We start from the raw sequence: 13,126 nt of genomic DNA, 5'->3' as shown, positions 1-13,126 counted from the left end.
AATCAGCATGCAATGCCACCAGTGAACAAGAACAGACACATCATCTGTAGACTAACTGCAATAGTTACAACATGACAGTTACCATTCTACAGGAAACTAGCTACTAAAGTAACAAAAGAATTGGGGTTGTGCCGGGCAGTGGTGGCTCACGCCTTTAATCCCAGCACTCGGGAGGCAGAGGCAGGCGGATCTCTGTGAGTTCGAGACCAGCCTGGTCTACAAGACCTTGTTCCAGGACAGGCTCCAAAACCACAGAGAAACCCTGTCTCGAAAAACAAAAACAACAACAACAAAAAAAAAAAAACAAACAAAGAATACAACTGAAATTTGCTTGTTACTAGCAAAGTACACTACAAGTACTATCATTCACTGATGGAAAGAATGTGAAATTGTACAGCCATTTTAGAAAATATTGGCAGTTTTTCAAAAATTAAGCATAAGCTACCACATAACTACAATTTCACTCCTTGGAATTTCTCCAAGAGAAATAAAAACATGTCCTCACATATTATAAATTCATAAACAAAATACAATATATAGTTCATGCAATAACATTCAGCAATAATAAAGAACAAAATACTAACACATGCTACAATACAGATGAACCTCAAAACATTATGCTGGGGAAAGAAGCCAGATACAATATTTTTTGCTATCGTTTAAAAGAGAAATGTGCCTCACAAGTGTGGATATTTGAACAACCCCAGGTGGTGGTGCTGTTTGGAGAAGCTGTAAAACTTTAGGAGTTGCAGCCTTGCTGGAGGAAGTATGTTACTGGGAGTAGGCTTTGAGTAGCCTCCTTCCCTCACTTCCAGTTTGTTCTGTTACTACCTGCTTGTGATTGGGGATGTGAGCTTTCTCACCTTCCTGTTCCTGCTTCCATGCCTGTCCCTTACTGCTATACCTCCTTGCCATAATAGACCCTTATTCCCTGGGAGTGTAAGCCAAAATAAACTTTCTTCTACAAAGTTGCCTTAGCCATAGTGCTTTATCACAGCAGCAGAAAAATAACTAATGCACTCTATGATACCATTTATGTAGAATTTACAAAAAAGACAAATTTATAGAAGCAGATCTAGAGATAGGCCTGGAGTAAGGACTGACTGAGAACCTACACAATAAAATTTTAGGGGTAAAGATAACATGTTGTGGTGACAGATTTATTAAATTACAAACTTAAAATGGGTTAATTCATAGGCTAAGCACTACACCTCAAAGAAGCTGAGGAGCTAGGCATAGTAACACATTATTTTATTCCCAGCACTCAGGAGGCACAGGCAGGCCAGCCTGGTCTACATAACAAGTGCCAGGACAGCCAGAATTACATAATAGACACTGTCCCAAACAAAACAAAACAAAACAAAACAAAACAAAACAAAACAAAACAAAACAAAAAAGCCTGATGAAAATAAAAAGCTAGTAAACAATCAGTGAGAGTTTGATTCCAGACCTGATTCTAAGAACAAAGAGATAGAAGCATGCACACCATCTATACGAGCAAATTATATTCATATATCCAACAAATTATTAGGAAGGAATTACAAGCAAATATAGTATTATATATTACTCCCTTTCTCTAACTGCACACTACCTGTGTGTATACATATATATGTATATTTGTACAATTCAAAATTCATTTCTGTAACTACTTTAAATATAGCACAAACATTTACATTTATTAGAAAAACATTAAAACATTAGTTAAAAGTCAAATAAAAATGTTAGTAATCATGGAGTTGATAAAACGGCTCAGTATGTAAAAGTACTGCTGCCATGACTGATACCCTGAGTTTAATCTCTTAGTAGGAGAGACTCCCAAAAACTTTCCTCTGACTTTCTCGTGGCATGTCCACATACATGAATGAGTATGACATGTAATAAAAGTTCTTCTGAAATAAAAGTAAACAGAATGCTTACTGTCTGAAAGCTTTTTCTTGTAGGGACATCTAGATTTCTTTTTTCGGTTTTTTCAAGACAAGGTTTCTCTGTGTAGTCCGGGCTGGGTGTCTCCCTAGTGCTAGGAGACATCTGGATTCTTGATCAAAATCTCTTACACCCTTTGAGACTTTTGTTTTCAACTTTGTTAATAAGCAAATATTACTACTAACAGCCAATATACTCTTTTAAGGATTAACCTGAAAGACACCACCAGCATTTCACCTGTTCTTGAATATGAAATGCTGACTAACATAAGAATCACCTGCCTCCACAGGGAGCTAGATGTGATTAACTAGAAAGAAGCTAGTGCAGGGGAACAGATGACACACAAATGATTAAGGGCTGTTCAATCCACATGGTGTTCATATAAAACACAGAATAAAATTAGCTTTTATCTTTCTCTAGACAGTAAGAAAATGCCTATATTACAATTTACATTTCCTACAATATCAATTGTTCTAACTGACCAACTCTATCCTCTCAGCATACAGATGTTTGCCTATCTTCCTTTTTATGGATAGACTAGAGCCAAATGCAAAAACATACCAAAACGTTTACTTGGGGTCACTTCTAGAGGGAATACACCTCTAAAGATATCACTTCTATTACTTAACACTGAATTACTTTTTAATTCAACAAATAGCTAAAGAACACAACAGGACGACAAAAAGCATCTATCTCCTAATAGTTTACATCCTATGCATTAAATAAAAATAAACTCACAAGTCAAGTGTTGTCCCCATGCCTATAGGCCCAAGCACTCAAGAGGCTAAAGCAGGAGATTCATGAGTTCAGGGATAGACTGAACTACAAAGGGTGTTCTAGACCAGTTGGCTACATGGTGAGCTCTTGTGTTCAACAATAATGAACAAGTAACAGAGAAGGCCAAGATGTATAAAAAAAAGACAATACTTTATTACTACAAGAGTTCTTCACCAGGTGGTGGTGGCACACACCTTTAATCCCAGCACTAGGGAGGCAGAGGTAGGCAGAGTTCTTCGAGTTCAAGGCCTGCCTGGTCTACAAGAGCTAGTTCCAGGACAGGCTCCAAAGCTACAGAGAAACCCTGCCTTGAAGAAACATGACCTAAGTATTAAAGCAGGCTTGCTTCTATCAAAAGAAGGCTCTTCTCATCTGTGGAGCTCAATAATAAAGTGTTAGAAACTAGTTCCCAATTTATAATTCCTTAAAAATAAATTTTCTATCACAACTAAAGTTGCCCAAAAATCTTTTCCAGAATAAAATAAACTACGGCATTAAATATAAAGTGATAAACTGTAAAGCACTTTTGGTACCTGGAAAACAAGCCATAAAGTCCCCTTGAACTTAGAAATATTCTTCGAGAGTTGACACCAATGAACCAAAAAGCAGCCTTAATATCCCAGAGAAAGAAGAGGAGAATAAATGAATATGAGAATGGGGAGAACAGAACACTTTCCAAGAAGGTAAATGAAGTCATTAATAACCAGCCAACTGTAGCCCTGCCCAAGAACATCTACATTATGGAATCACACCTTGAAGGAGCAGGAAGCACATATGTAAGGATAAGGATAAAGAACAGGCAGCCACCATGACTTGATTGTAGCTTGCACATTAAGCTCCACATAATAAACTAGTCCACTAATGGTAAGTGTCCTTTTGTGGGTTTTGTTTTTTACATTTACTGTGTATATGCATGCCATAGTGCACATGTAGAGATCAGAGGACAACTTGTGGGAGTCAATCCTTTATCTTTAGTATTGTTTTTCTTGAGTTATACATTTTTCTCCACTCTCCTCCCTTCTTTTTGTCTACCACGTAGGCTCCAGTGATCAAGCTCAAGGTAACTACGCTTGGCAGCAAGCACCAACTGAGCTATCCCACCAGCCCTCTAAGTTCTCAGTGACAAGTCATCCTGGGCCTTTAAGTCATCAACTTTCTCTTCCCCAAGCAACCCTCATCACAAACAGTACAGAATCATTCGAAGTATAAGATGCATCCTGTCTTACCAACCATTTCCACAAAAAAGCTAAAAAGAAATGGGTTTTAAACAAAGCTTGATTAGACAACATAACCATGACTAAGGATTTGAAGATGTCTATTAAGAAAACACACTATATTAGTAAACTGATTTTTAGCAAAGATGCTAAAGCAACCCAGCAAAAAAGGAAAAACACTTTTCTCCAAAAAAAAAAAAAAAGTGCTGAGAAAGTAGTGAGTTAACTAGATAGTCATGTGGAAGAAAAAAAGAAAATCTGCTTCAACCCTAACACACACAACACACACACTAAACTTGGTGAAATATACCAGAGGCCTATATATAAAGGTGAAATCATGCAGTTTCTAGAATAAAAGCAAAAGAGGGTATTTCCATGTCAGGGCTAGGCAACAATTACTTGGGCAGAAAAAGCAGTAACCTTTTAAAATTGGCTAAAAACATACATACCACAGACTGAGAAGAAAACATTCACAAAACAAATTTCACAGCATTCCCTTTATACAAAAAAAATCATTTCTATATCTAGCACATAAAAAACCTGTACAATAACAGTCCAACTTTTCAAAAGGGCAGATATTCTAATAGATGATTCACATATAGTTATATATAAATAATATGTATGGTAGTCATAAGGGATATGCAAATTACACCACAGGATTTTTTTTCATGTTAGGGAAGATGTGGAAAAACTGGAATTCTCCCTTATGTGTTGCTGACACAAGTGTAAAATAATGTAGCTATTTTAAAAAGATCTTGCCGTTTCCTTAAAAGCAAATATACACATACCCTGTGACACAGCAATTCTACCACAATATCAACCTAAGAGAAATGAAGTTAAAACATGCCCTTACAAAGGCGTAGCACTGATTGCAAACTTTTTTAAAAGGCAGGATCTCACTATATAGATGTGGTTGGCCTGGAACTCACTGGTTAGACCAGGCTGGCCTCAAAGTCATAGAGCTTTGCATGCCTCTGACTCCCAACTGCTGGGATTAAAGGCATTTATCATCATGCCCAGCTTATAATGTTTATTAAATTTATCTAGAATATTTACATTATTAATTTATATTTATATCACACTATTGTTAAATTTAAAATCTGTGTATTAATATTTATTATTGACTATAATACATTTTAATGTTCTATAATTATGAATGTAAAATTATAATATTATGTGTATGTAACATATATAAATTTATAATATTTATTAAAAACAAAACCAGAAGTAGACATGGTAGAACATACCTGTAACCCTAGCACTCAGGCAGCTGAAGCAGGAAAATCATAAATTAGAGCCCTGTCTAGGCTAATTAGCTAGCCCCTTTCTCAAAAAAAATAAATAGCCCATGCCAGTTAAAAGGAAATAGCTGAATGACTGTGATTTACATATAAAACAAAATATAATCTGGCAATAAAGGGATAGCATGCTAATACATAAAATATCATGCATTAATCTCAAAACATCTGCTAAGATAAAGAAGCCAGACACAGGCAGGAAAGCACTACTATACAATCTCACTTGTATCATGTGCTACAAGAGATAACAGTAACAGTTCAAAAAAATATCACTCAAACATAGAGGGGAAAAAAATGTAATTTTAAAAACAAAAGTAAAAAAGAATGGAATGTGAAGCTGGTTTAAAAGATACATGGGTTGTTACTAATGCTCCTTATTTTTAAAGATGTGAATTATGGGTACTTTTTTTTTAATCTATGTATAGTTAAGGTCTGTGCAAATTTAATCTTTTTTTCTCCTTATTTTCGTTCTGTAGGCAGCTCAGGCTAGCCCTTCTCACCATGTAGCCTTGAACTCACAGTAGTCCTTCTGCTTCATCCTGTGGTGCTGGATTACAGTCATGCACCAGCTAAATTCTGATCTAATGAAACGCATGCTGAAATTTAAGTACCTAACTTAAATTTAGTGGATCGGAACCCAGGACTGTAGTGATAAATGGGTAAAGAGATGATTGAGAAGATTTAGTATAAGAGGAATTGAGAAGATTTGGTACAGTGGTATATGGCTGTCCACTGTCAATTATTACAACTCTATTCCCAACAGAAGTCTGTGGAAATTCTTTGTGTGGGTTCCAGGAGCCCATAACAGAAAAACATACAGAACTACCTATATATCCTTTAAATAGGGTGGTACTGTGGAACAATCTTTGTACACTGTAAACATCTATTACTCTCAACCGTTAATAAAGAGCTGACTGGTCTATAGCTGGGCAGAAAGAGATTGAGCAGGAAAGCCAGACTAGGAGGGCACTGGGAAGGAGGGCAGAGTCTAGGGAGTCAAGAGAAAGGCACAGAGGAAGCAGATGTACATTCCAAGCCACATGGTAGAACACAGATAAAAATATGGGTTAATTTAAGTTGTAAGAGCCAGTTAGTAACAAGCCTAAGCTATTAGCTGAGCATTTATAATTAATATTAAGTCTCTGTGTGGTTATCCTAAGCACTGTGATAAGTATTTTCATAGAGCTGTGGCTATTCACCTAGCATGTGTAAGAACTACCAAAAATAAAATTTCTGTAAATATTTTCATATAGTTGGCAGGTACCAGTCCTAATAGGTGTTTTGGGCCCAACCAGATGGCTCAGCAGCTACAACTGGCAGGACAGAGATGACCTGTGGTCCGACAAGAATTCTATCTACAGAGTGGAGCTACACTTTAACTTATTATGGCAATGAAAATGAATAAACCACAGGGAGGCAACTCTCAGAATCACACAACTAAAAACCCAAGTCAGAATGAGAACATATGATGGCTCAGTGGTAGAGACCTTGACCAGCATGTGTGTTGTCCTAGTTTCAATATCCTAGCACCCACCATAGAGCAAAAATGAAAACATAAAACTGATAATATCTTATGAAGTTTAAAAGACAAGCAAAACTAAGTAGCATTACTGAGAGATACATATAAGTGGTCATCTTAAATCGTAAAACAGAGCTGTGGGAAAGAAAAAACAAGGCCTGAATCAAGCGACAACACTGATAGAGGTGACTATAATGTAAGATGCTTCAAAATTCACATTTTTATGCTTTATCTAAAATACTGACAAATTCAACAGGGAAAGCAAGATTCAGATTCTGAGCAAGGGTCGGCAAAAATAAAATATTCAGGCTTTAACACTGACCGTTCTTTTGTGTTTGTGACAGGGTCGTAACATGTAGACCTACTGGCCTGGCACTTGTTATATAACCCAGACTGATCTCAAACTCACTACAATCCTCCTGCCTCAGCCACCAGAATGCTGGGATTTCAAGCATGTACCATCACATGCAGCTTTGCACTATTCCCTGGAACTATTTAAGGGCATATATATACAAAGGCATGTTTCTTTACTTTGTGTACACTACCAGCCTTACTCTGGGACCAAGATTCTTCAAACTAGAGATTTTTTTTTTCAAACTTTAAATGGTAATATAGTACACATGCTGTAAATTTCCTAGAACCTTCTTGGGGATATGACAGCATCCTGAAACCAAGATACTAGTATTTCTCCAGTGAAAGCTACTATCACTTACAGTAAGTACAGTGCAGACTCCAAACACTCTAAGAAATGATTGGATAAGAAGTTGCCATTAAAAAAAATAAATATTGTTAAGAATTTATTTTCAGAGTTGTTTATGTACCAAAATTATACATAAATGATTATGGACTCAACTTGGTCTAAACAGTAAATTTCACACACCACTAAAGCCAATTAATTTTCTCTATGGTTTGGAAGTTTTAGGAAATGTAAGTTTTAAAGTAATTAATCTGTATATTATGAATGTCCACCTCTACTTCACAAATGAACATGTACAAAAAGTTTTCATCTTTTATTCTATTTAATTTTTATTGCATTTTCACAATAGTCTCAGTCATTACTTGTAGGGAGAAGTAAACACTTGCAATTGTACTTGAATTGTGTGAGGAGCCAGCACTAAATGGAAAGATCCTAAGCACTGTGATAAGTATTTTCATGGAGTTGTGGCTATTCACCTAGCATGTGTAAGAATTACCAAAAATAAAATTTCTGTAAATATTTTCACATAGTTGGCAGGTACCAGTCCTAATAGGTGTTTTGGGCCCAACCAGATGGCTCAGCAGCTACAGGCACTTGCTGCCAAGCCTGGCAGCTTTAGTTTGATTACTGGAATCCACATGGTGGATGGAGAGAACTGACTCCTACAGACAGTCCTCTAACCTCCGTACCTATGCCACGACACACAACGTCCCACCCAAAACCAGACAAATCGATAAATAAATAAAATGTAAATTAATTTAATAGGTTAATAGGTATTTTGTTTTTCAACCCATTGAAATTGTAAATAAATGTTTGATCATCTTTACCCATTCACAAAAACCTAGGTACTTCAGGTTACTTACTATGACTTCATACTCTCTGAAGGAACAAAATAAAATCCCAAAACACAAACCCTAAGACTTTTCTCCAGCACATGTGTTAGTTAACTAAAATACAACAGGCAAGCAATGTGAGGATCTCCGACAACACGACAAAAATTATTTACCCAAAGGTTTCAAACACTACAAATGTACAAAAGTATCACTTAAGGTCCTCCCTTAAAATAGTTCAACACTGACCTTCAAAAAAAGCTCAGTGGATAAAGGTACTTCTCATCAAGCCTTGACAACCCCATGACCTGAGTCTGGTCCCTAGAACCCCACATAATAGAAGGAAAGAATTGACTCCCAAAAGTTATCCTTTGACCTCCACACGGGTGCCATAGCAGGGCACACATCGTCAAACTCACACAAACTAAATGTTTTGTTTTGTTTTTAAAATTACAGAAGCAAATCTCTCTGAAACTATTTTTATATAATATAAAGCAGCTCACAATCTGCAACTTCAAAAGAACTGCTTATTTTGGAGCCAAATAAAGCAACTAGCCTCTGCAAAGAAACGAGATAATTTAGTCTGTACACTGATAGTGTCCTGGAATCCAGCCCTATATATGCACAGCAATGATTAGTACTACTTATGATGTCAAGCTCAAAATGAAAATGGCATGCATCTAAAACTGTATAACAAGAATATCTGTAACAAAAATCATTTCCTATATCAAAGAAAACATAAAGCTACCAAAAATGTGTCAAATGCACATAGGAGAAGTGAAATGAGTGTAAAGACATCATGTATCAGGCACTGGCTAACATTTTACATCTTATTGTGTGTAACTTCTTTTCCTATGAATGGTTTGCCTAGCCTACTGAATACATTTTACAGAAAATTCTAGTATACTTCATCATCTCATGCCATTTTTAGCAATACCAATGGTGTTATATCTAAGCTTGTGAATATAGTAACCAAATTCCATGTTGCGTTTGTATCAGATTATTAAAGATATTTTTTCTAGGCTGGGTGATGGTGGCATATGCCTTTAACCCCAGCACTTGGGAGGCAGAGTTAGGTGTACCTTTGTGAGTTCAAAGCCAGCCTGGCCTACAGATAGAGTTCCAGGACACCAAAGCTACACAGAAAAACCCTGTCTCAAGAAAACAGATAGATAGATAGAGAGAGAGAGAGAGAGAGAGAGAGAGAGAGAGAGAGACTGACTTTCCAGAATAAAACCAAAAGAAATGCAATATTAAGTAAACAGTAATTGTGAAATATAGCTCATAGTACTTGCAAATCTTTAAAGTGATAACAGCTATTATTTCATGAACTTTTTTAAAAAAAATTATAAAAAAATTTATATTGTTTTAAAGACTAATTTATAGAGTTACAATTTGGAGAGATGAAAAGGTTGTGAGGATGAATGCCAGTGATGGTTGGCACAATGTCAGTGTACTTAACATCACCCAATTGTGCACTTAGACAGGGTTTAAATAGCAAATTTTACATATACTACTACCACAATGAAAATGTTACTTTGTTTTAGGTGTTTGATGAAACACCACAGCCATACCAACTAGAGAAGGAAAGAGTTATTTAGCTCACAGTGCCATACCACGGTTCATCATCAAAGAAGTCAGAATAGGAACTCAAACAGGACAGAAATCTGGAGGCTTGAGTTGATGCAGAGGCCATGGAGGGGAACTGCTTACTGGCTGGCACCCCGTGGTTTGCTGAGCCTGCTTTCTTAGAGAACCCAGGGATGTCCCCACCCACAGTTGTCTGTGCCCTCCCCCATCAATCACTAGTTAAGAAAATGCTCTACAACTGGATCCCATGGAGGCATTTTCTCAATTGAGGGTCCCTCCTTTCAGATGACTCTAGCTTGGGCCAAGCTGACATAAAACTAGGCAGCACATAATTCATTCTAGTATTTCATAATAAAATATACATAACAGATATGATATTATCATTTTAATGATGTTTCAACTTCTTTCTGTGTATAACAGAGGCACCAGACACCTCACTCCAAAGGTATAAAGAGCACATTTTGACTTGGTAACACTTGGCACTCCAGAATCACACCTATACTGGTTCTCAATGGCATGTCATCAAGGAAGAACAGCAGTAAGTTTGCTGTCAAATGAGCATCTAGTTTCAACCTAACAGCAATATGTCACCTTAACAAACATGGGTCTTGACTGTACTAGGTACTCAAGGAAGGACCTAAACTGTTCCTGACCACATGCAACAATTTAGGAAATATTTTATTTAATTAATTTAATTTAATTAAAACAAAATGGCCATGTCAACAGGTATAAACCTTAGTTCCAAGCTCAAAATAACCCTAACAATGATGAGTAACATCACTAACAAGAGATGAATATGAAATGGAAACCACTTCTATCTGGGATTGAGGATGAACCCGGTGAAAACTTGAGGTTTACAGATACTATTTTTAACTGAACTTTCTGGCCCAGGATCAAAGTTTTGCTAGCAAAATGCCAAAGTGAAAATGCTGGCAGTGACGCCTGAGAAGCTTTGTTTTATCTACAGAAAGGCTATGACCTCCATGCAACTAATCCTACTCTGAACCAAAGAATTCCAAAAAAAACTGTCCCGCAAGAACACACGAACCCTCTACCAAGCAAATAAACAAACAAACAAACAAATAAATAAATAAATAAATAAACTCTTCCCCACTCCTCGGCCCCGCCCCCCAGGCAAAATCTCTACATTCTACACATGCAACAGAAAGATACCCACTCTCTAGTCAGTTCCTGCACTGCGGCCAAACATGACTGAGTCACTACAAATGATTCCAGAAACCTCAAAGGACAACCAACGGCCTCAGAAGAAAAGTTAGTCAGTGGAAAGGGAGGAGGCAGTTTTTCATCAGTCACCAGGCTTCTCCTAGCTGGGCCCAGAACTGACATGCTTTCTGGCACACGCTGCCTATCACCCACCCTTCAGCTCGTCCTCCAAAGCTAATAACCTGAGTATCTTTTCCGACTCCTCCTCCTCGGGATACATGTTCACACCATTTTTCCCCCAGAAATGCATCTCTAGCTGCACACGAACCAAATTTGTTTGCCAAACATAATTGCTTTCCCCAAGACCAGAAGTATGCCAGCATTCTACGCGGCGTTTATTGGAAAACGTGTTGTTTTCTTAATCCAGTTCCAGCCTTCATCTAGCTAGCAGCCTTCCCAAGGTTCTTAATTTGGATTTTGAGGGCTATGGGAAAGACAAGATGAACGGAGGAGATTTATTCAGTCCTACAACTCAGACTCGTTTCTTGGCTTCGGAGCAACAATCTCCGGAAATTTAATTTACATACATTCAAATGCACTAAATAGCTACTATGGCATGTCCAAGAGCAACTCAAAACGGCGAACTTGAGCTGTGCGTTCCCAGATTCTCGACCAAGAAGACGGAGTGAGGGCAGCTCTTTGTCATGTACCCCAGGTGGCACTCCCAACACGGAGAGAGCATCGGGTTTCTTTCTCCCTCGATTTCACCCTAGCTCCCACGCTGCGTGACACTTTCAAACTGGCTCGTCTGGGGTAGGAAGCACAACGAATCCTCCACCTTTCCGCCCCAAACCGACTGGGTAGGCGGGAAGAAGCTCAGGGGTGTTTCCTCCCAGCGCGCTCCAAGAAAGGGGGCGGCCGAGGTGACACCCGCTCCAGTGGGAGGTGGACAGGAGGAATCCCAGGTGGGGTCTCCAGCCCCCCGGGTAGCCGGAAGCTGGGCGGGTGAGCCAAGAAGGGGGGGACCAGGCAAGTCGGGGAGCTCCCTCCCAAGCCGGTACCTACCAGCAAGCTCTCCACGTTGATGGGCGAGCGAGGGTCTCGGATCAGCGCCTCCAGCTTCCTCTGGCGGCTCGCGCCCGCCCCGTCCCCCGGCGCGGCCTCGGGGGCGCCGGGCATTTTCCCCGTCGGCGGGGGCCGGCTCATGCCGCTTCGCCGGGCCTAGCGCCGCCCGCGGAACCTCCGCCCGGGCCCGCTGCGCGCCGCTGTCTGAGGAGCCGCCCGGCCCGGCCGGGAGCAGCGAGGCACACGGCGTCCCCGCCCCTCAGCCGCACGCGCGCCGCCCGGCCCGTAGCGAGCTCGCCAGGACCCGGCGGGCGGGAGCGGGAAGGGGCGCCCGCGCCGCGCCGCCCCGCCCTCGGGGCTCGGGCCGCTAGGGCCGCCGCCCGGCCGTCCGCATGTCGCCGCCGGCCGCCTCGCGCGCACACAAGCCCGCTCCCCTCCACACACACACACACGCACACACACAGTCCGCACCGCGGCCCTCCTCGGCCGCGCGCCGACGCTACCCACAAGCCCCTCCGCCCGCGGCCGGCCGCGCGCGCCCCCGCCCCGCCCACCCGGGCGCGTCCCCGCAGCGTGCCCCGCCCCCTGGCCTCCGGCCCTGCCCCTCCGCCGAGCTGCGCTCTACGCTGCCTAGCTTCTTTTCCGCTCTTCCCACCCCCGCCCCCCCCAGCCCCGGCCGGTCTCGCTTCCTCGTCTGGTCCGTTCCCGGGGCAGTGAGGCGGGACTCGTGGCAGCGCCTTCCCCCGTAGTCCCCGCCGCGTGTCCCGCGTCGCCGGCCGGACCCTGCGGCCTAGCTGACGTCCTTGCCCCCCTCCCGCCTGGTCCATCTGACTCAGCGCGTAACTATGCAAGCCGCGCCGAACTCCAGCGCCCTGGGTCAGCGCCCTTTCCCGGGCCTGCTCGCCCCGGGTCGTGGCCTGGGGCTTCAGGGGGCGGTGAAGCCGTGCCCCTAGCCTGCGCTTAAAGTCTGGGACTTGCTCGATTTCTGAGTCCCCGGGCTGGGAGGCCTGAAGGAGTTGCTCCCGCCTCCGAGGCACTGATCTTGGGCT

At 41.1% G+C, this 13,126-nt stretch overlaps 1 protein-coding gene across 1 annotated transcript in view; it reads right to left on the bottom strand.

Moving 5' to 3' along the window:
• Positions 1-12,563, bottom strand: part of Rock2 (Rho associated coiled-coil containing protein kinase 2) — a 102,280-nt gene extending 89,717 nt beyond the window's left edge. The window contains exon 1 of the mRNA XM_050141943.1: positions 12,078-12,563. Within this exon, the coding sequence (XP_049997900.1) occupies positions 12,078-12,218 (141 nt within the window). The 5' untranslated portion in view covers positions 12,219-12,563. The remainder of the gene's footprint in view (positions 1-12,077) is intronic.
• Positions 12,564-13,126: the final 563 nt, after the last annotated feature.

This window comes from Alexandromys fortis, unplaced genomic scaffold (assembly GCF_014885135.2).
Source record: "Alexandromys fortis isolate MF-2015 unplaced genomic scaffold, M_Fortis_MF-2015_v1.1 scaffold_30, whole genome shotgun sequence".
NCBI lineage: Eukaryota > Metazoa > Chordata > Mammalia > Rodentia > Cricetidae > Alexandromys > Alexandromys fortis.
Note: the sequence above shows the minus strand (reverse complement) of the source record. Positions and strands in the feature narration are given on the sequence as shown.